The 21,397-nt window shown below is 39.4% G+C and overlaps 2 protein-coding genes across 5 annotated transcripts in view; both read right to left on the bottom strand.

Annotated features, from left to right (window-relative positions):
- Positions 1-624: 624 nt before the first annotated feature.
- Positions 625-17,000, bottom strand: znf296 (zinc finger protein 296). Its single transcript, NM_001044319.1, has 3 exons — positions 16,839-17,000; positions 10,757-11,083; positions 625-3,716 (listed from the first exon to the last, which is right to left on the bottom strand). The coding sequence occupies exons 1-3, from the start codon at positions 16,888-16,890 to the stop codon at positions 2,185-2,187; spliced, it is 1,911 nt and encodes a 636-aa protein (NP_001037784.1). The 5' UTR covers positions 16,891-17,000; the 3' UTR covers positions 625-2,184.
- Positions 17,001-17,628: 628 nt separating this feature from the next.
- The window catches only part of clasrp (CLK4-associating serine/arginine rich protein), a 30,045-nt gene continuing 26,276 nt past the window's right edge, over positions 17,629-21,397 (bottom strand). For 3 of the 4 annotated variants that reach the window (XR_012393691.1, XR_012393690.1, XR_225163.6), the window contains exons 17-21: positions 19,073-19,131; positions 18,931-18,977; positions 18,739-18,827; positions 18,518-18,542; positions 17,631-18,416 (exon numbers count right to left, since the gene is read on the bottom strand). Coding sequence is in view for 1 of the 4 variants with exons in the window: in NM_001044329.1 (NP_001037794.1) it covers positions 18,374-18,416; positions 18,518-18,542; positions 18,739-18,827; positions 18,931-18,977; positions 19,073-19,131 (263 nt within the window). In the remaining 3 variants the exon portion in view is untranslated. Of the gene's footprint in view, positions 18,417-18,517; positions 18,543-18,738; positions 18,828-18,930; positions 18,978-19,072; positions 19,132-21,397 lie in introns of all 4 variants that reach the window. The other variant, NM_001044329.1, reaches the window with a different exon arrangement.

The raw sequence follows: 21,397 nt of genomic DNA, 5'->3' as shown, positions 1-21,397 counted from the left end.
AAGCAATGCAGGTCCCAAGGCGATCACCTGTGATTCAGAGAATCGTGAATTTTTGCTGAACTGCCAGAGTTGTAAATGACGTTTCGTACCCCTCCCTCGTGCTTCGCTATCTTTCTCTCATTCTCCGAAATGGCGATAATTGGAGATGGGGTGAGAGCTACATATGGTCCCTTCAATTCAACCTCCCCCAGCCCAGGCTGAAAGCTCATTAAAAAGGTTGCTTGTTAATGAGCTATAGGGATCATAGAGCGTCCCACTCATTAGAGGGGCCAGAGATACCGGCGTGAAGGTTTTGTCCCATCACAAAAGAACAGAGCTGTTAAGATGACTCTGTCTGCTCCCCCTTGGTTTCCTTCCCAACATCCTCCTCTCACTAACACCCGTTTCAATACCAGCACTCCTTTACAGATGTAGAATTGCGATCTACCTAGGTCTTTCTTGAAGGCCAACCCAAACAGCCCAGTGGTTTACTCAGATATGACTGTTCTTCTAACGGGCTGACTCATCTGTGCAAATACTGTTGAATTTGTGATGTGATCTTAGACATGTACCAGCAGGTTGGACTTCACCGTACGTGCCGTCACACTTCCTGCTTCTCACATACTTACACACACACCCCTCTGACTTTGAATCTGTTTTTTTTAATTGTCATACAAATAGGCATTGGGATACAAAATACACAGTAAAGTTGTGGACTACACAGTGAGAAATAACGCAAGACATTAAATTTAAACCAACAGAAACTGATATAACAATATATAGAGGACAAAAAGAGCTTTGTTTTCGCTGCTCCCTGAAGAAATGGACATCATTGAATGCCCAACTATTTTCACATTTGTTAATACAAAAATTGCTTTATTATTCCCTTTTATTACTTATTCTACATTATTTGTCATATCACAAATATAAACTGTAACATAACAGTTCCCTGACATTGATAAACAAAGCAATTGTAACGAAGCAATCTTTCCCTGTATAGATTTATCGTAAATCTGGTATCTTTATCACATATGAACAAACACACAAGTGCTCTCTCAGTGGGTCCACCGTTCAGAAAGGTCAAAGCTGTCATTGACTACTTAGTCTTTCCTCAGAAATGAAGCTTTTCATTCACATGACCACAACAAACAACCTGGAAAACCACTGAACAAAAATAAAGAAAACATTTGATAGCTTTTCCATGTTTTCTGGCAGTAAAACAAAGGTCTGTAAACAGACTAAACAGGCTCACAAAATACAGCGAAAAGGATTCTGTTGTGCAGTAGTCTTGCTATAAAAAAAAAACAATGTGACATTTTGGTGGAATGGGTTACAAAATGACAGTGTGTCGGGATATATTTACACTATTTACTAAATGTGAAACAAAGGTTCTTTAACATAGATAAGTGACAGTGAACATGTATTGCCACAGACCCAATCAGTCCTTTTTAATATACAGCATCAAAAGGAATCAACCCTGTCAGATATTTTGGGAAACACAAGCGGCCCATTGGCTCCTTAAGATATATTCTTAAGTAGACCAGAGATGTCCAATCCTGCTCCTGGAAGACCATGGTGTGGTAGAGTTCATCCGAAACCTGCTCCGACACCTTGATGAAGTTATTTTTGAAAAAGTCCTTGATTAGTTTAATCAACGTTGAAGCCAAATGGTGCAAGACTCTTCGGGAGCAGGACTGTACACCATATCCTATTTTTAAGAACCTTTAAGGCTCTGCGGTAGAGTGCTACAAAAGCGTAAACTCAAGGTATCCACTTCAGAGTTGAATTGTGTAATTTTAAATCACATTGACAGATCACTTGTAGGCTGCTCAGTCTTCCTGTTCGATTGTCTTTAGGGCTCATCAAAAGGCTAAAATGACTTACAACCATCTCTATATACTCTGATTGTGCACTACGAGTTGCAGGTTTTTATTCTGGGTTCAAAGTGCCTTGCCATGGTGGTTGGGTAAGATTTAGAAGTCATCTGATACTAGATTTAACAGTAGGCACTTTTACTGATATGAATCAAAGTCTTGGTCAGTAATCGGCGTTGCACCCTAGAGTGTCTGTAAGTACTGTGGTGAAGACAGGAAAGGTCTTCTTGGTTTTTTGATAAGATGCTCATACTGAGTCATGGGCATAACATCGTCACGTATGGTGGTTTTGGACATGATCAGAGTGTCATGTGCAGAAGTGCTGCTAATTTTAAATTGTGGTTTGACTGAGTGCCGCAGTGGTGCCCATTTTCTCAGAGATAGGTGGCTCATCTGTGCTGCTGACCCTCATCTCAGTGTCCTCTTCTTTGAGCTGCTCTGTTTGGTCCACACTGGAATCTGCGAGCATTGTGATGGGAGCTCCTGATTGATCACTGATGGATTCGTCCTCTAATTTGATGCCGAGGCTGTTATACTCAGTGAGTGAGCTCTGGCTGTAGGTGCCGACACTGGCATGAGTAAGTCCATGAACCTTCTTGAGGTGTTTCTCCAGTGTAGCATAGACAGTGAACGGTACGGAGCAAAGCTGGCACTGAAAGGGAGCACGTGTCCCACGGGCGCCATGAGTCTTCATGTGTCGTGTGAGCTTGCTGCTTTGTGCACAGGCATAGCTGCAGAGGCCGCAGCGGTATGGCCGTTCCCCTGTGTGGCTGCGCCGGTGGACCGTCAGGTTGCTGCTGTTGCGGAAACACTTTCCACAAAACTCGCAAGCTTCTTCTTTTTTCTTTTTGCCCATTCCATTGGTGACCTGCCTCCTTTCGTTCTCCCGTTGCCAGTCCTGAACAATCTCTACAGCCTCAACCTCTTGCTCCCAGTCGCCTTGAGGACGATCTTCCCGTTCTGGACGCTTTGGTGTGCAGTTGCCGCTGGCGATTCCACTTTCCCCGCTTCCACCTGTATCTCCGCTCTCCAGAGAGCCCTCTGAGGGGCTGCCGTAGGGAGATGGCTGCTGTGGCTCACCCTGAACCTCCTCCTCCACTTCTCTCTGGTAGTAGCGCAGAAGATTGCGATCCGCAGCTCTAGTCTGCAAGGGCATCAAGATCAGACTGGCACCTCCTGGATGCTTCCCAGCCTCCAAGCTTCCTCCGTGACCACCAGAAATATCATTATCTCCCGGTCCAGAAAGCTTTCTGTCCTCATCTGCACTCGCAGGGCTTGGATCAGATGTTTCCTGTCCAGCAGCAGAACGGCGGTGGCTCCTCATGTGTCGTGCCAGTTCGCCACTCTGGGAGAACGTAAGCTGGCACAGGCCGCAGTGGTAGGGCCTATCGCAGGCGTGAGTGCGGCGGTGGGCAGACAGGCTGCGCAAAGACTGAAAGCCCTGGCCGCACATCTCACAGGAGAAGGCTGTGTGAATTGATGGAGTGGAGTGGGGAAAAGGTGAAGCGGCTGGAGGAGATGGGGAAGGAGAAGGTACCACTCCGCCGCTGCTGCAACTGACCTCTGCCAGGCGCTGCAAACACATGGAGAAGTTCAAGCCCTGCAGGTCACGTGGTACATGGGTGGAGCTGGGAGGAGGCTTGTGAGGGCGTGCTGATCGCAGGGAAGATGGTTGGAAAGCAGTGGCCAGTGCAGCACCCAGATGCCGTGGATCCATCATGGCTGCCGGTTTTGACGTCTGTGTGGGGGTGTCGTCCTCCTGGTAGATGTTGAGGGAATGTGTGATCTGAGCATGTTGGAGGAGATTCCATGCGCTGGAAAACACACACTGACACACCTGGCAGGTGAACACGGAGGGCTCTTCTATTTTAGAGAGGGAAAGAGAAAATAATTTTTAGTCTTACGTAAATTAAAAATTAATAAATAAATAAATAAATTAATTAATAAATAAAATCACACATAGCATACAACTAGGGCTGGGTGATTTGGCATAAGATCAAAATCTTGAATAAGTGATTGTTTTAACTCGATTTCAATTAGTGTATAATTATTTTATTTATTTATTTTTTAAGCTTATTTTTAATTTTTAAGTTTTGTACAGTAAATATGCTCACATTAACAGTGAGAAATTTTTGAACGAAGGGTGCATTACCTGATTTTAAAATAATTGAAGGAAACACACACCATCTACGGTCTAAAACTATTTATTGAACATCAACATTGAACAACTGAAATTAATCAGCACCGTCCACACTCCTCACCACTATTAAACTGACAAATCATAAAGTCTGTATTTTGCGTCATTGCGACGTGTAGTTACATATTTTGAGAGGTGCACTGGTATGTGACCGCGCGAAGGCTTTGCCGGACAATACGCTTGTGCTCAACACAGAAGTATAAATTAGTCTTAAAAAATGCTGTCACGCGACTCCACATGCTGTAGGGAAAATAATCTGAAAAAATAAATGAATAAATTGATCAGGAAAAAAAATTGAACGATTATAGGTTATGAATATTGATTTCAATTACTTTTCGATTAATTGCCCAGCCTTAATACAAACAGATACTCTTTTAAATAGGAGTACATTCAGAAGGGAAAACCAAACTATTTTGACTAATAAATGGTTTATAACATGCATGTACAGCTCTAGCCAATCATGTGGTCCACTGACAGAGTCTTCATTGCTAGTGTCCAGGATAAACAGAATGTGGTTCAAAAGCAAACAAACAAAGGCTTTCACACGCTGATGTGCTCTCTATATTTCTGACTAAATCTGCTGAGTGGACTGGAAAGATGTCTATCGTAACATGACATGAAAATGAAACAGCAGAATGAAAAGGCTGTAGGCTAACTTGGTCATTTACAGAAAACAGAAAAACAGGTAAAACCACAAATAGGGCAGATACAGTCTGTGGTTAGGTTTAGAAGAGAATGCGAGCATACTTCTTATAGGTGACAATTTAAAAGGGTCAACAAAATTCAGGTTTGGTAAATGCAACAAACAAGGATTCAAATGTTTGTGTAAATTTGATCTTGACATTTTTTAGTGCTTATCATTCACCAAATCTGCATTCTGCTAAAACAGACAGTGCACTACAATCAACTCCCATGCTACAACAACTCATCCTTCTAACCTACAGCACCTCCTCCCGTGAACACATTTTCCCCATTCGTCTAATTTTTCAGGCAAATCTTTAGAAAAGCTGCATGTCACAGAGCCCTGCAGGTGTCAGAGCAATAATGAGCTGGTAATAGCGCCGCTGTTGAGTCAGACCTGAGCAGATAGGCTCGCCTGATTAAAGGTGTGCTCACAGGAGAGCCGGATGACTGAGGAGAGGAAGATTGAGACAGAAGCAAATGAGCACGGATGGGCTCCTTTAGCGGCTCTGGTGGTATTTTTAAACGTGGTTAGCTTTGTCTCTATTTCAGAGAGCTGCTCGCCAATTAAGCTGCAAATTGCTAATTAGCGGAACGGGGCAAACGAAGGTTTTATGCAAATGAGTCCTGACTCAGCCTCCTTGATAAATGGGGCCTGTTTGCAAAGAGGATCCCAAAACTGAGAAGAAAATTCATTTCATTTTTTCCATTCTCTTACAAAGGGTTCAAAGCCGGGTGCTATAAGCCTCTTTTACATCTCCTCAAGTCAAAATCCTTCTGCATTTTATTTGGGAGGGGGCAAAGAAGAAGATTAAAAAGAGCCTCTCCTATTCTCTTCTCCTGTCCTCTGTGCCTGGAGAAGATCTCTCGTCAAAAAGCAAGAACCAGATCCCGGAGCCTCAGGGAGCGGAGGTTAAAACACTGGATAAAAGGGTGTGTTTGATTTAAAATGTGCTTAAATTAAGAACAAAAAGAAATAGCAGCACAGGTCATGGAAAAACAACAGAAAAAGCATCACTCCTGTGACTGCACCTTCGTCCCCTTCACACAACACCCCTTCTGCCTCCAAATCTCTCCCTCGGGTGGAGGGTGCAAGGAGGGGCGGAGGGGGCTTTTGTCTCAGGGTCTTGGAGTGAAACACAATACCCAGCCTGTCTCTCTCTCTCTCCCTTTCTCTTTTCCCTCTCCCTTTCTTTCATTCTTTCCCCTCACTCTTTTTGTAAGGATTCCCATTTGGCCCAGGGTAGCAATTGCATATTAAGCAGAAGCAATAACCGCTAATTAAAAATGCAGATTGGCTGAGAGCGCTAACGAGCAGCAGGCAGAATCTCCTCTCTCTAGGGAACAGAGCGAGCTAGCGAGAAAGAGCGAGAGATAGAAGAAAGGGACAGTTGAAATGAAGAGCAAAGAGACGGCTGAAGGAAATAAAAATAAGACTATTGATACATTGTCTAAACCAATTCCCTGATACATTACACTGGTATGGCTCTCTTCAAAATGTTCCTCTGTCACTTTTTTACACCCACACGTATACACAGATTTACGCCTGTTTGATAGTTTGTGGGCAAACTGATTTTTTATTGGATGAGTAACAATGAAAGTGCAAAAACGATGTACACACAAAACGCCTAATCCACCCAAGCAACACAAAAAGTGCTCTTTTGGGGATCCAGAGCTGCCAAGAATTGGCTACTGGCTACATTTGAACTCTTACACTAATAGGTTTGTTGTTGTAAGTTCAGGGCATTTAAACTACATACATATAATATTTTATGATTTTACTGCAACGTTAATAACAATACACTTACATATGTTTAATAAAAACACTTGATGTTAGAAAAACAAGAAGTCAAGGATGTACACGTCACCCACTGCATTAACTGCATGTTTTATTTGTATTTTAAGTTTATATGTGAGAATTATAATTAGAAAATGTAACCTAAAGATGAAAAAGATAAAGTTAAAATAAGAATGAACAATAAAAAATGTATTAAATGTTGACTAGCCTATGCTGTATATACCTAATATTTAAATGTAAACTTACAACTAACCCATTACCAACTGCATTAGCTAACACCATGTTATGACTAGGGCAAGAAATCCATAGATTTTCAGCCCATCATGTCTGTTTATTTACTTGTGTAAATTTATATTTATTATTTTTTTAAATTAATTTCAGTAATATTACTGACTAATATGTAAATGTTTATATGATTTATTTACCATACAGTTTGCAAAGTAATCATTTCTGCCTTTTAGTAGATATATTATATGAGAAACCAAATAAATGGATCTAATTGGATTCGCCTTCTAAACATTAAATAAAAGTTAAAAATGGATTATTATTTTATTTAACAAAGTTTTTAGTTACGATACACCCAAAATCATTCAGCATAAATGTGCAGATTTTTCTTACAATATTCTGCGCAGAAACAGTAAAAAAAATTCTGCAGATTCTGTCTGGCCCTAGTTATGATTATTGAAAAAATAAGCTATTATTATTATTATTATTATTCTTGATTAAATTAATTTTACATAAAACACTAAAACTGAAATTAGTCACTTTAATGCTACAAGTAAATTAAGGAAAAGTTGATTTATATTTGAAACGTTTAAATGGGAAAGGGAAATGTCAATAAAGTGAAATCCACTGAAAAATATTTAGTATATACATACAGAACATTGCCACTTTTTAAAGGTAACAAATATATTCTACTTGCCTACTGATCTCAAAAGTGAAAAGCAAAAGAAATCAAAGAATCTTCTAATGAAAATGTAAAAACAAAATGAGAATAATAGACTTTTCTGAAGTGGCATTCATTACCGTTTAAAAATCTGTAGTCAGGAATACTTTTTTTTAGAAAAATTAATAATTTTATTCAGAGAATAAATTGATTAGAATTAAATTGATTAAAAAGTAAAGATTTTACTAGATTTTATTGTATTTTTATGTAAATGCAGCATTGTTAGGAATTAGACCCCCCCTTCATTTTTCAAGTAAAGATGAAAACAGAGTTTGTGCAGATCCTTATCAGAGTCCATCTCTAATCTCATTCTGATGCCTCAATTTTTGCTTCAATAATAACCCAAGACTATAGACAGTGAGGAAATCACACATTAGAATGTTTTGCATTTCTCACCCTGACACCTTTTTCAGCAGCATACACCTTCACACACATGCGCACACACGCGCGCGCGCGCACACACACACACACACAAAATAGGCAAGAGGGACTGAACCCCAGAGCAGCAAGTAACATGGATGGCCGGAAGCAGAGAACGAAAAGGAAGGAAATGCTAGCATGTGTATATATATGGGAGGGACTGACCTGAAAGTAAGAGTGAGGTTTTTTCTGTTGTTGATAGCAATCAATCACAATCATTTTCTTGTTTCAGTCTGTAATGATAAACTAATAATGTCTGCTTTGCTCATGTTATGGGGGAAAGAATCCAGCCCATATGAGGAAGCGATTCAGGTCACGGTTCAGTAGCATCAGCCTGAGACACACCAACACCTGCACAGGCCGGCGATTCCCTTTAGGGCTAACTACTGCACTGAAAAACACTCTAGAAGCTGACGAAAACACACACACACACACACGCACGCACACGCACACGCACACGCACACGCACACACACACGCACACACACACACACACACACACACACACACACACACACACACACACACACACACACACCCACACACACACACACCCACCAACATCCTGTTTAACAGACAAAAGTTCAATGTTTCACCAAAAATTTCCTTTATAAATTTGAAACTTAAAAGTTTCTTGACATCTTTACTTTCCTGTTTCCACTGTACAAAAGGTTCCTTAGAATCACGGTTTGTGGTAAAAATGCAATTTTAAGTTTGCTGTGCTAGTTTGCAAGGCTACCTGATTTGGCCCCAGATATATTTGGTAGATATATGTTTTTTTTTTTTTTTTTAAAGAAAATGTTCTGTTCATCAAGGCGGCATTTATTAAATATGAAAAAAAAACTGTTAAATTGTTAAATATTTATTAGAATTTTAAATAACTGCTTTCTTTTGGTATGTAGTTTCAAATAAAAATAATTATTAATCCATTCATTATTGCTTTTATTACTATTATTTTAACAATATTAATAATAGTAATAATAATAATAATTATTATTATTTAATAAATATATTAATTATTTTTTATAATTAACAGTAGTGATTTTTTAAGGATCATGTGACTGAAGACTGGAGTAATGAAGCTGAAAATTCATCTTTTAAAAACAGTGGAGTAAATGATAAAATTAAATAATGAACTAGTTATTTTATATAGTGCAACAACATCTCACAACTTTACAATTTGTACTGTATTTTTGATCAAATAAATGCAGCTTTGGTGAGCAGGAGAAGCTTATTTTAAAACATTTAAAAATATTACTGACCTAATAGCCCTGATCTTTGTTTTAAATGCAATAAGATACAAGGTACATTTTTTATTGTGTGTGGGAGTGTGAGGAGGTACAAAACTTCGGGGTGGAGGTGACTCAATATATTTCACAATTTATTTCCATTGCAATTCCTTTAAGTTCTGGATTATGTATATTGAATATGTATGAAGACAGTTGTTCTTAGTCTACTAAAGAAAGAAAATTGATTGAATTAGGTTTAATACAAGCAAGACGTTGTATTGATCAATGTTGGAAAAATGTTAAATCGCCTCTCAATTGGACTTTGGTTGAGAACCCTTATAACATGTTTGGCTCTTGAAAAGCTCACATATATAACAAGGAAAAAATACCCCAAATCGTGGGATACCTAGGAGTTAGATATTAAAAAAGCTTTGGAAGTCTGAAGTTGTGGAATGTGGATTGGTGCTTGATTAGATTTCTTTTAGATTTTCAGTAATTAATTTATTTTAATATAAATTTTTTAAATAAATGATTATTATAAATTTTTTTTTCTTAAACCTGTCCAAGGTAAGGATTGGTTATTGTGGTTTGATTTATTGTAAATCCTTGAAAAAACTAAAAGTGCTAAAACAAAAACTAAAAAGACATGTTATACAAAATCCTACTTCTATTTATTTTTTAGGGGTTTTCACCTTTATTGATAGGATAGTGCATAAGTACAGATATGAAAGAGTGGGTGGCAGAGATAAAGAAAGGATCGGCAAGGGACCACAAGCCGGGAATCGAACTTGGGTCGCCGCAGGCATCTTGGTGCTATGTGTCGATGCACTAACCGCTAGGCTATTGGCACTGATGTAGTCATAAAAATAAAAGTAAATTAATATAATGTAAACATTACTTGACAGAAAAGTACTAAATATTACAATTGAAAGTAGAGATGCTCACAATCTCAACGTGCTACTTATGTGTAATAGATTATGCTAAAACATGCAGCACATATATTTATGTAAACAGCAGCATTAGCCACAATTTGTTTATTGTGTAGCTACATTTTGTATAATTAAAATGTTTCTCAAAATTAACAAAAAGAAATTCCTTTCCATTTAGATTCAAAGGGTGAACAATGGGAAAATGTCTCATTTCAAGACTTTATTTTGATAGGAGTGATGCAATTCACAAAGGACTCTGGGAATAGCACACCATGTCAGCACCTGCTATGACTGACAGTGCTGGAATAATGAGTGGTTTGAGGAAAGTGTGTGTGTGTGTGTGTTTGTGTGTGTGTGAGTGTGTGAGCAAGAGCTCTGGGAGTTTGGTGCAGTTTGGTGACCTGACTGTGCTGTGTTTACCTGGCCACTTCACCTGAGAGACAGAGCTAAGGAGATGCTCAGGTGTGCTCAGGTGCCTTTCCGGCACCCCCCTGGGTGCATGTATAAGTGTACGTTTGTTCGCGTGTGTAGCAGAACTGCCTATCGCTTCCACACAATTAGGCCTGGCGTCTCTAACTCGTCGCAAACTCACCAAGGCCTCAGCGCCACAGCAACAGCGGCCTAATGAGCCGGACTGGGGACGAGGTTGTTAAATGAGGGGACAGTTTTACTAAAAAAGACACTAATTAGCACCTAGAACTCACCAGCTCGGTTGGCCTCCACCCTCACACCTGGCTCTTCCTTCCATCTCCTGTCCGTCACCCGCCGGAGCTCCACATAACCCGCCTCCACCTTCGTTCCTTGGCTGCACTGCACCGTCCGGCTGGCTGGAGAGGGAGGAGTGTGGCCCTGAGGACGGGCTCTGGCTGTGCCGCACCCGCCCTGTTTGTGCTGGATAAAGTTGAGGATGTGGGCCAGCGGGAACGCCTGACCACACTGGCCACATGTCAACAGGTCGCGACCTTCATCTTCAGGCTCAGGTATCTGCTCAGATGATGATGAGGAGGTGATGAGTGTGGAATTTGGATCATCTGTAAAGAGAACAATACAAAAATGTTGTAAAAAAAATGTGGCTGTTGAGAGAATCTCGTGTAATCCTTTTGGTTGTACTTGTCCTGATTGGAGCAGTAGTCGAACCAGCATTGGAGGTGGGCACGCTAACGTAAATGATAAACATCACAGCCTCAAGCATTAGTTTCCATGTCTGTATTATGTGCCCAGGAAAGTAAGGATTACCAGCAAAGCTCTAGTACATGTATTTATGTACCCCATTTACCTCACTCATATCCGGGTCATGGCACCAATATCACCGCTCTTGCACTATACCGCACTGCAAACAGTTCTTGGATTGCCATTTTTGGCATGCAAACAAATATGATAAAAACGACAGCCTCCACTGTCAGTCACTAGTGTCTCTTTGGTCTGGGAAGTAAGGTTTATTATCAGCTTACAGCTGGATTTAAAGTTTTTTTATATTTTAATGAGCCTCTTGCATCAGTTGCTAGTAGGGATGCAACGATTAACCGGTTTCACCATTACCGCACTTAAATTCATCATGGTTATTTAATCATGAAGGCTTCTTAACACCACGTTTCTGCACAGAACAAAACAAGATCCATCAAGTGTTTTTGGAGAGAGTGCTGAAAGATTTGGAGTGGATCAGCTGTTTAATGGCCTGAATTTCAATGTGTTGCACTCACTGCGTCTTCAGTGCAAATGGCCACTAAATGTAAAATCTAACACTGTATACGTCATTGCCAAAGAAGCTCGCCTTTAAGTTTAAACTAAAACTGCGTCTCATGACAAAGAACGGCACTGAGCAGGTGGTCATCGCAAGAATCCTGCTCTGCCTCCCTCATATATTGAGACAGTCCTCGCTCCAGCCCGCAGGTTGATTGTAGTTGACCCGGTCTGCTACATAGTTGACGATCGCCTACACCTCCCCCTACCCTAAATCCAACCATTACAGTAGTATGGGCGTTACCTTATTGGGCGGCAGTTGACGATCGCCTACATCTCTTCCTACCCTAAACCAAACCTTCAAAGTAGCATGGGCACTACCTTAGTGGGCAGTACAAGGTCTGCTACGTAATTGACAATCACCTATACCTCCCTCTACCCTAAACCAAACCATCACAGTAGCATGAATGTTACCTTAGTGGGTGGTAAATGGTGATCACCTACACCTCCCTCTACCCTAAACCAAACCATCACAGTAGCATGAATGTTACTTTAGTGGGCGGTACAAGGTCCGATACATAGTTGACGATCGTCTACACCAGAGGTATTCAAACTGTGGGGCGCAACCCCCCGCTGGTGCCAGGACCTATTAGGGGGGCGCGATACATTGAGGCGTGCACTCAAGTAACTGTAGGTAACTATAAGGCACCTGTACAGTTAATGTGTTCCAGTAAATATACAAATAAAATGGAGCGGGTGCTTTTTAAAATGAATGACGGTGAATGAATAAAAGTAAACCAGTGAGGCGTGTGACAAAATACTGCCCTTCTGAATCAAATCAGCAGGATGCCCTTCTGGCTCTTCACTTACTTTGAAGACACCACTGACTATGTTTACTTGGACATCAGTTATTTGCCTTAATAGAACAATAATATAATTAATTTGTTAGGTGAAGTGCTTTTTGAATGTTGTATTCACTTTTCCTGCCGAGGTTCATGTAAATTTAGGTTGTTTCATCTTTCATTTTTCGACTTTACTGCTTTACTGTAGATCAGCAGTTTTACATTCACGCCCCTTTGACAAACTGGTCTATTAGACGCGAATGTAAAGTAAGAACTGGTTGAGGGTGTTGTTTTATCAGAAAGCCGAATGAAAAGAGAAAAAAACCCTCCGCATTTCATGATGTGTGTGTGTGTGTGTGTGTGTGTGTGTGTGTGTACGCACGGTCCTTTACTGTGTGTATGGATCTTGCCACAAAATGCGGTGAAAAGTCCTACATGACGGTAATAGTTTGATTAGGGCGTTTACTTCGTTAAAGCCACTAATATATGCATACTCCGCGTCTTAATCCCATTTCTGTTTAGTTCAGTTAAGACTTTTATCAGATTAAGGTAGTCAAAAACCGCTGTTTACATGGTAGACTCTAATCAGAGTACTGTCTTAATTGTATAAAAAATATGTCCTAAAAGTTTGAAAACCGCTGGTCTACACCTCCCCATTCCCTAAACCCAACAGTCACAGTAGCACGGGCACTACCTTAGTGGGCAGTACAAGGTCTGCTATGAAGTTGACAATCACCTACACCTCCCCCTACCCTAAACCCAACCATCAAGGTTGCATGAGCGTTACCTTAGTGGGCAGTACAAGGTCCGCTACGAAGTTGACAATCACCTACACTTCCCCCTACCCTAAACCCAACCATCAAGATTGCATGAGTGTTACTTTAGTGGGCAGTACAAAGTCTGCTATGAAGTTGACAATCACCTACACTTCCCCCTACCCTAAACCCAACCATCAAGGTTGCATGAGCGTTACCTTAGTGGGCAGTACAATGTCCGCTACATAGTTGACAATCGCCTTCAACTCCCCTTATAATAAACCCAACCATCACCATATCATGGGCACTACCTTTGTCAACAGTACAAGGTCCGCTATGTTGTTGACAATCACCTACACATCCCCCTACCCTAAACCCAACCATCACAGTAGCATGAGCGTTACCTTAGTGGGCGGTACAAGGTCCGCTACATAGTTGATGATCGCCTACACCGCCCGCTACCGTAAACCTAACTGTCACAGTAGCTAGGTCCATTATGTAGTTGACGATCGCCTATGTCATCAAGCTACAGGCTGAAGCGAGGACATCTTGAATATTAGGCCTACTGACTCGCCTGCTTAATACCACAAACACAGAAAGATGTAAATCGGCGCATAACGAGACTGAGCATTTAAAAATTACACAAACTGAAACCAAAACTTTTAAAGAGTAATAGAAGTGAGACTTTTCTTCCTTTCTTTTGTCCGTTCTTTCTTGAGATGCATGTTATTTTTCTATTTAGTAACTGAAAGTTAATTTTAAGCCCTGCATTAGACAAATACTATTTATATCTACTCTTATTTTTATTTATTTTCAGTGTAATATTATTAATGATGTTTAAATCTTTAAAAAGTACTTATTTTTAAGCACAAAGACAGAAATAGACTATTGTTTGTTTTAATATTATTACGTGCTGTATTAATTGGCTACTGAGCAGCAATAAATAACATTTTAAATTATAAAAAGTTTTCATGTGGTTTTCTGAACTAGTAGTGTTTTGAAATCAATGAATGCATAATAGTTGTGTAACTGTAAAACCGTGATTATTCCTTACATTATAATCGTACAACCAAAATTTATAATCGTTGGATACCTAGTTGCTAGTGCATCTAGAGCCGAAGAAAGAGCTAACTTGCACAGTTCAATTCAATCTGGGTCACGGCACCAATGTGACCCCAAAGGTCCTGCTCCATGTAGAATTCAAACCAGCATTTCTAACCTAGGAGAAGAGAGAGATATAAGAAAATCTCAAACCAGCAGCTTCTCGCATCAGTCATCAGTGTGCTTTTAGACAGCCTCCGTTTTACTTGAAACTCTTGAAATGACCAAACTGCGTAGCTTTGCAACAGCCTCGTTTCTCTTCTAATGTGCTACTTTCAGTTCTCTGCATTCATCGGCGTACTGCTAAACTGTCACCATCAGCACAGCTCTGTCTGGTCAGCAGACACTGACCACTTCCTGTGTCTCTGCCACCGAGGGCTGCTTTGCACAGGAAGCAGAGCGATGCAGCTCCGACCCGCTTGAGCAATTCGCCCATTAGTGCATGCTGATATATCAGGCACTTTGCACTGTAGTCGTCCTACCACACTCACAAGTCTGTTGATCAAAACAAGGTGTCTTTCACACCATTTATAACCACTGTGGTGAAAGAGTGATGAAGTATGTAAATCTAGCCAGGCCAGAGCATGATTTTGCCACCAAGATAACTACAAAGTCTACTTTGAGTGGGTGACCAGCAAAGTCTGCATAAAATACCAGAAAGGTTAACTTAATCAGTGTTTAAAAAATATGTTATAATGCTAAAAAGAGGTAAAATAAAAGCATCTACACATAATAATACTTTTTAAGAATACAAACAATGTTTTAAATAAGAATTGATTAGAATCTTTGCCTAACAGCAGTCTCTTTTATATGTTGTCCATATCTAAACACCCTTTTTACACTACCAAGTTGGCATAGACAGTTATAAATTAATTTACATTAAAAAATTATAAAATGCTCTGCAATGAAAGTTGTCAGGGCTTGATCAAATCTGCACATTTTATTATGAATTTCATTTTCTCTTAGTGCATTGATGCACACGCATCCTGCTCCAAGCACCTTTAACTTGGCTGTATAAAGACGGTTAGTTAAGAGGAACTTGCCCTTTGGCCTGGGTGCTTCTGCTGTGGTCATGGACTCCTGATCACACACGCAAATACAAACACACACCTTACAGCCTCTACTGGATCCACCTGCCCGGACTAGGCTGTCCATGCCGATGCAGGTACAGACAGTCCCGGGGAGGGGAGGATTTTACTGGTGGTTACTCAAAAATGTCACCTTTCCTGTTTCAACAGCTCTGGTTGTTTGTGCCGACACGCAAAAGGCGCGGCTAGCTCTCTCTTCAATACACATTTACACTAGTGTAGTGACTAGAAGTCCGACTCATTTAACTGAATCGGCTCCTTTGAACAGTTCGCTTCACGCGGTTGTTTTCACGTCATCACGTGGCCTTTGACATCTTTTTTGGTTATAATATTACAAGCTCTGACACTTATTTAAATACGTAGACATGGCTTACTATTAATACCGATGCTTATATTGATTCAGCTGGTAAAAAATTATGTTGATTAGCTTTTAAAACACTTAAAAATTAACCCTAATAAAATAGCTTTAAGTGAGTTAACGAATAATAATAATAATAATAAAAACATTTCCTCTCATTTCCCGTGTGTTTCAGCTACACATCTATCTAACAGAATCAATTATCAGATATCAGTGGGTTCAAACGATTCATTGAACAGAAAGGACTCAAATGAACTTCAAGAATCGGACACGGCTAACGCAGAGACAAGTCTTGTGGTCAGGTGAGGCACGCACAGCTGCCCACAGTTAGAAGATAAAACAAACAACAGAAACATACTGTCATGATCAAAACAATATTTCACTGCCCTTTAGACTTACAAACCATCTACAGCGACTATATTTATCGATTGATTTATTGGTTGTCGATTAATAAACGACAATCTAAAAGTAAAGCGCACTAGTTTAAGAAGAATTACGCGTTAGGTAGCATCAGATAATGAAGATGTATGTACAAATAATAATAAATAAGCTTTAAAATTAAAATAGCGGATAAGTTATGACAAATGACGACACAAATATAGATTTTGAGAAGATGCAATAAGGAAGTGCAATGCTATTGCGCCAACTCAGTCAAAATAACAAATAACTAAAAGAGTAAGAGCATAGAACGATATATTTAACACTAAATTACCTAATAAAGACAGCTTGTCAGCAACACATAAATAAAAACACGAGGGCACGTTTCCTCCCCCCAACTCCAATGTCAAGTTCTGTACTCGCACCGGAGCAAGCCACACACCACGTGAAAAGTTAATTATGCCTTATTGGTTATATCTATCACTCCTACTTTCACTCTGTCACATTATCAACATACAGCCCCCATACATACATATCACGTTTATCGTTTAAATATAGGAGGAGCTGTTTTAAATCCAGCTTACCTTGCATCACACTCAGGTGTTGCGGTCTGCTGCCGAGTTTGCGTCTGGACATAGCGAGAGAGGCTCCTCCAAAACTACACCAGAATTAAGCAGGCAAACCTAGTAGACCTCATAAAACGGCAGTGATGTGCGTCTTGAGTGTCGTTCAGTGCTGTGCCCGTCAATGTTCAAGTTCACACTGTCTGCTGGCCCTGCAGGAGGAGGAGGGCATGAGGAACGCCTACAGTCCTTCAGCCCGCCCATCATCATCCTCCTCATCCTCAGTGCTCCGTCTTCTCACTGACCCCCATAAAAACAGATCCACTCTCACAGCCACCGCATTAAACGATTTAAACTCTCCGTTTACTTATCTAACTTATGTGTCGTATTGGAGGAATTGTGTAAATAGTTGCTTTGATAGCGCGCAGCTGGTGCTCTGACACCAATAAAAGTGCTGGTTAAGGATGTGGGTGAAGAGGAAGTGGCTTTATCGAGGTCGACTGAGAGACAGGTGTTTGTTTGGCTGTCCGGCGTGTTTCGAAACCCAAAGTAACTGTCGCTTTACTTTCAGACGCTTGCTTCTCTTTTGTGGACAGCGGAGGCAAATATATGTAGACGAAAGTGTTCGTTGAAGTGGGTGAAGTGAACAAAATCTTAATAACAGCAATTTACGCCAAATTACACTCGTTTCTCATTGGTTGAGTACGCCATCTGGCGGTTAATATACAATACGTCATCGCAGTAACACACTGTAACACCAAAAATAAACGGTTATTTTTTTCCTCAGGAGAAACACCTCACAAGCCAAGTTCATTTTTCATTCATGTTTAGGTTTTTATTTCTGTCAAAATGTGTGGTCACTGATGATTGTTTTCAATAGAAGAAAGAACCACCAGACATTTACATTGCTGAGTGAAAAAGATGAGCAAATAGAATTAGCATTTTCTTTAAAAGAAATGTACTCTCTTTAATGAAGATATTATGTACAATGAGGTCAAATGGAAAGGTTTACCTAGAAAACACAAGTATGTCACTTACTCAGCCTTGCTGACCTTTTTTCCTACTTCTACCGAAAGCAAAGTTTGTCAGAATGATGTTTTTCAAGAAAGTCAGTCAGCCAAAGGTGTTTGGAAAGACATGAGGGTGAGAAAATCGCAACAATTTGTATTTTTTTGTGTGTGTGAACACTCTTTAATGGGGCTTTAAGACAAGAGGGAAGAGGATCCATCCCAATCTTCGGCATAATTATCAAAGTTCGACCAAAAACAATCTGCAAAGCTTTGTAAGAATCCTAGCAGCTCAAAACATTCCCAACAATTCATGTTTTCTGTGTAATAAAGAGTTCATATGCGTTTCTATAGCATGATGTTGTTAATTTTCACAATTTAAGAAAGGATTTAGTTGGTTTCCATTGCATCCTTAGAAGACGTAAGAGAAGCTGCAGTGAGTGATATTCATTTTATTTGTAATTTCCCTCCAGACTTGCATGTAAACTGTTGTAATCACTCCTAAACCATCTGTTTGATGTGTCATTGTCTCTTTTATCAGCAGGTTCTTCAGTACCGGTAAGGAGGACTCCGTGATCTTGAGCGTGATCTCCTGTTGAGAAAGACAGCAAAAAATGATTCAAATGAGGTCAAACAGCAATACGTCAAGATGAAATGGACAAGTGTGGCCGGTCCAGACTGGTTTCAGCATACCTTCTCGATGAGCCGTAGTCCCGACCTGTAGGTTGTTCAAGATTTATGATTAGAATCTTCTTAAAGTTAGTATGTTTAAATGACAACCACATTGTACATCTACACAAAATCCTTCACTACCAAGAATTCAGTTCAATTCACACCAAGAATCTTGATTGAGGTCTTGATAGCAATATGAATGGCCTCTATCTGAAGTAGGGCTTCTTCGTACAGATACTCACTGTATTTGGCATTGGGGGAGGGCGAATGACTCTGACGTCCATACTGTCTCTCCCATTCATCTCTCTCTTTTTCCCGCCGTTCCCGTTCCCTGCAAGACCAAACAATGACCAAACTGTATCCTCTCCTTCACAAACCCAGAGGACAGTTCCTACATGAATGGGTTGCACATGTATGTACATGCTCAGACTCACTTCATGCGTATTTTCCGTGCCATTGCGCGAAGAACTCCCTCTCTTTCCTGTGATGTGAGAGGGGGGAAAACATGAGTTTTTAAAACTCAAAACTACCTCTATTACCCCCATCCACATACCACAGGTACACCCACGCTTTTACCTGTCGCTTGTGCTCCTGTTGCTGGATCTTAGCTTGTGCCGCCTTCTTATCCGCCTTGGCTGATGAAGGTGAAAGCAAAAGGTGAGACAGGGTCAACAAGCTATTATTTCACACGACTTTCCCATAACAGAGAGATCGTTTAAAAACATGAAGCATATGGGTCAAAGGCGAAATGTCTCAGTTTGGTGTTCGCATCAAATTAAATTTACACAAGTGTGTATATGTAAGACCTGTAAATATATAAGAGCATGACTACAAAATTGTTTTATATTTTAAATTATTAATAATTTTAAATAGCAATGATTTGGTATTTGGGGGTGTACAGTAGTCCTCACATAAAGTCCTTTAAAATGCCATCCAATGATTCTCCTTCCAAATTGATTTTTGGGATATAAACTGTTGCACTGAATGACATATTACAGGGTGTCTTCTGTAAATCATGCTAAAAATTAGGGCTGCACAATATATCTTTTAAGCCAGTGGTTCCCAAAGTGGGGTCGCTTAACAGTAGCTATGTTTCCATGCAAAAATACGAATGAACTTTGTGCAAAACTTTATCGCATAAAAGACATGCGAATAAATCAGCATTTGCATCCAACGAGTCAAAGCGATAACAAAATTATTACTTTCTGCTTATCTGGCGCCAAATATCAACAGTAAAAACTAAATTTGCAGTAGTCAGAGAAGTTGCGTCAATCTTTTGTTCATCTAATAAATGACTTGAGCCTCAGAAGGCAATCCTAACATGCAGTGATTGCGTGGTGGTGTTTGAAGGTGTCAGACGCTGAGCACAGATGCTCTTGATTCTGGAGGTCATTAATAATATAATAACAATACTGAAATAGTTGAGGCGTTTTACAGTGACCAAAACAAAATTTCAGATGTTTTACAATGTGCTCAGCCTGCTGGTTTGTCCATTTACGCATATTTTTATGATCACACTTATAAAAACACAACCTTTTTTAATGCACATACTGCAATTTAATGTTCATAAAAATAGGTGGATGAAAACATAGATAGTGACGGGTGTGTGTGTGTGTGTGGGGGGGGGGGGTCGCTTGATTTAAAAAAAAGTTAAATAATTTTTATTAAATTACTAGAATTACCATATTTTAACCTTAACCCACAGAAGATAAACATAGTAGTTTATAATCGTAAAAAGCAACATGCAAGTGAAAAGCCATTAAATTTATTTATTTTTTTTCACAGGATTGGTGTGTTTATGTTAGATTAATAACGCAGAAATAGCATCATCTGCAGCAGATTGATTTTATAGCACCGGGTTAAACTTTTTTTACACCTTAATGGCAGTCAAATACAATAAAAATAAATACAGGCCACAACCGAGTATTAAGGATGATCTCTGATTGGCGTGTTCCAAAATTAAACCATGAATAGACTTGCTGTAAACATTGTGTCCACCAGTCTCTTTAAGTGAGGTTAATATTAAATTAAACAAGTTCATAAATAACTATATATATTATAGCCTATGGTTGTTAAGACTGTTGCAGTTTTTGTGTTGTTAATATGCTCGTGTCTATATAGGCCTATTGTGTGCACAACGTTTGTATATTTATAGCCACCTCCAAGGAATTTGAGGGTCACGAGTCACTGGCATTGTTATTTTAGGGTTTGGGAACCCTTGGTTTAAGCATCAATATCGCAAAGTAAGTATCTGCAATTTTATGTAGGGATTATAATTAACCAGCAACCACAGTTCACAATAAAAAAATAAAAGTTAAAAAAAACTTAAAAAAAAAAAAGACTTAAAAAAAAAAAAAAAAAAAAAAAAAAGACTTTTCCGCTAATTCAAATGACTCATTTAAAATGATGAAACACGATTCTTTATATTTTTCAGGGACAACTTAAATGTTTTATGTTTAATAACTTAAATTTAACCCTTTAATGCACTACATGGGCCTAAACTGACCCGTCTAAGTTTATTTTTTCTATATCTATTTTATAGCCTGTGCATCAAAGGGTTAAGTTAATTTAATTGATTTGTAACTCGATATGTAACTATGGTTAGTTGTTTTGGAAAATATAAACACGTTTCAATAGAATGTTAACATATACTTTCTCTGTGAATGTATGTTTTGAGATTTTACTGCAAATGTCACATCCATAAGGCTGGAATTGCTCATAACTGTTTTGAATGTTAAGCCAAAAGCAGCTTTAAATGTTACAGATTTAGATTAAAGTCTTTAAAAAGCACTTCAAAAAATGTAAATATATCTGAATTATCAATTTTTTTATCAATAAAAAGCTCAAAATCGCAGCATTTGATTTAAATATCATAAATTTAGGCTCTATTTCATCCTTGCC

The sequence above is a fragment of the Danio rerio genome, chromosome 18 (genome assembly GCF_049306965.1).
Source record: "Danio rerio strain Tuebingen ecotype United States chromosome 18, GRCz12tu, whole genome shotgun sequence".
Lineage (NCBI taxonomy): Eukaryota > Metazoa > Chordata > Actinopteri > Cypriniformes > Danionidae > Danio > Danio rerio.
This window is presented reverse-complemented; position numbering and strand designations above follow the sequence as displayed.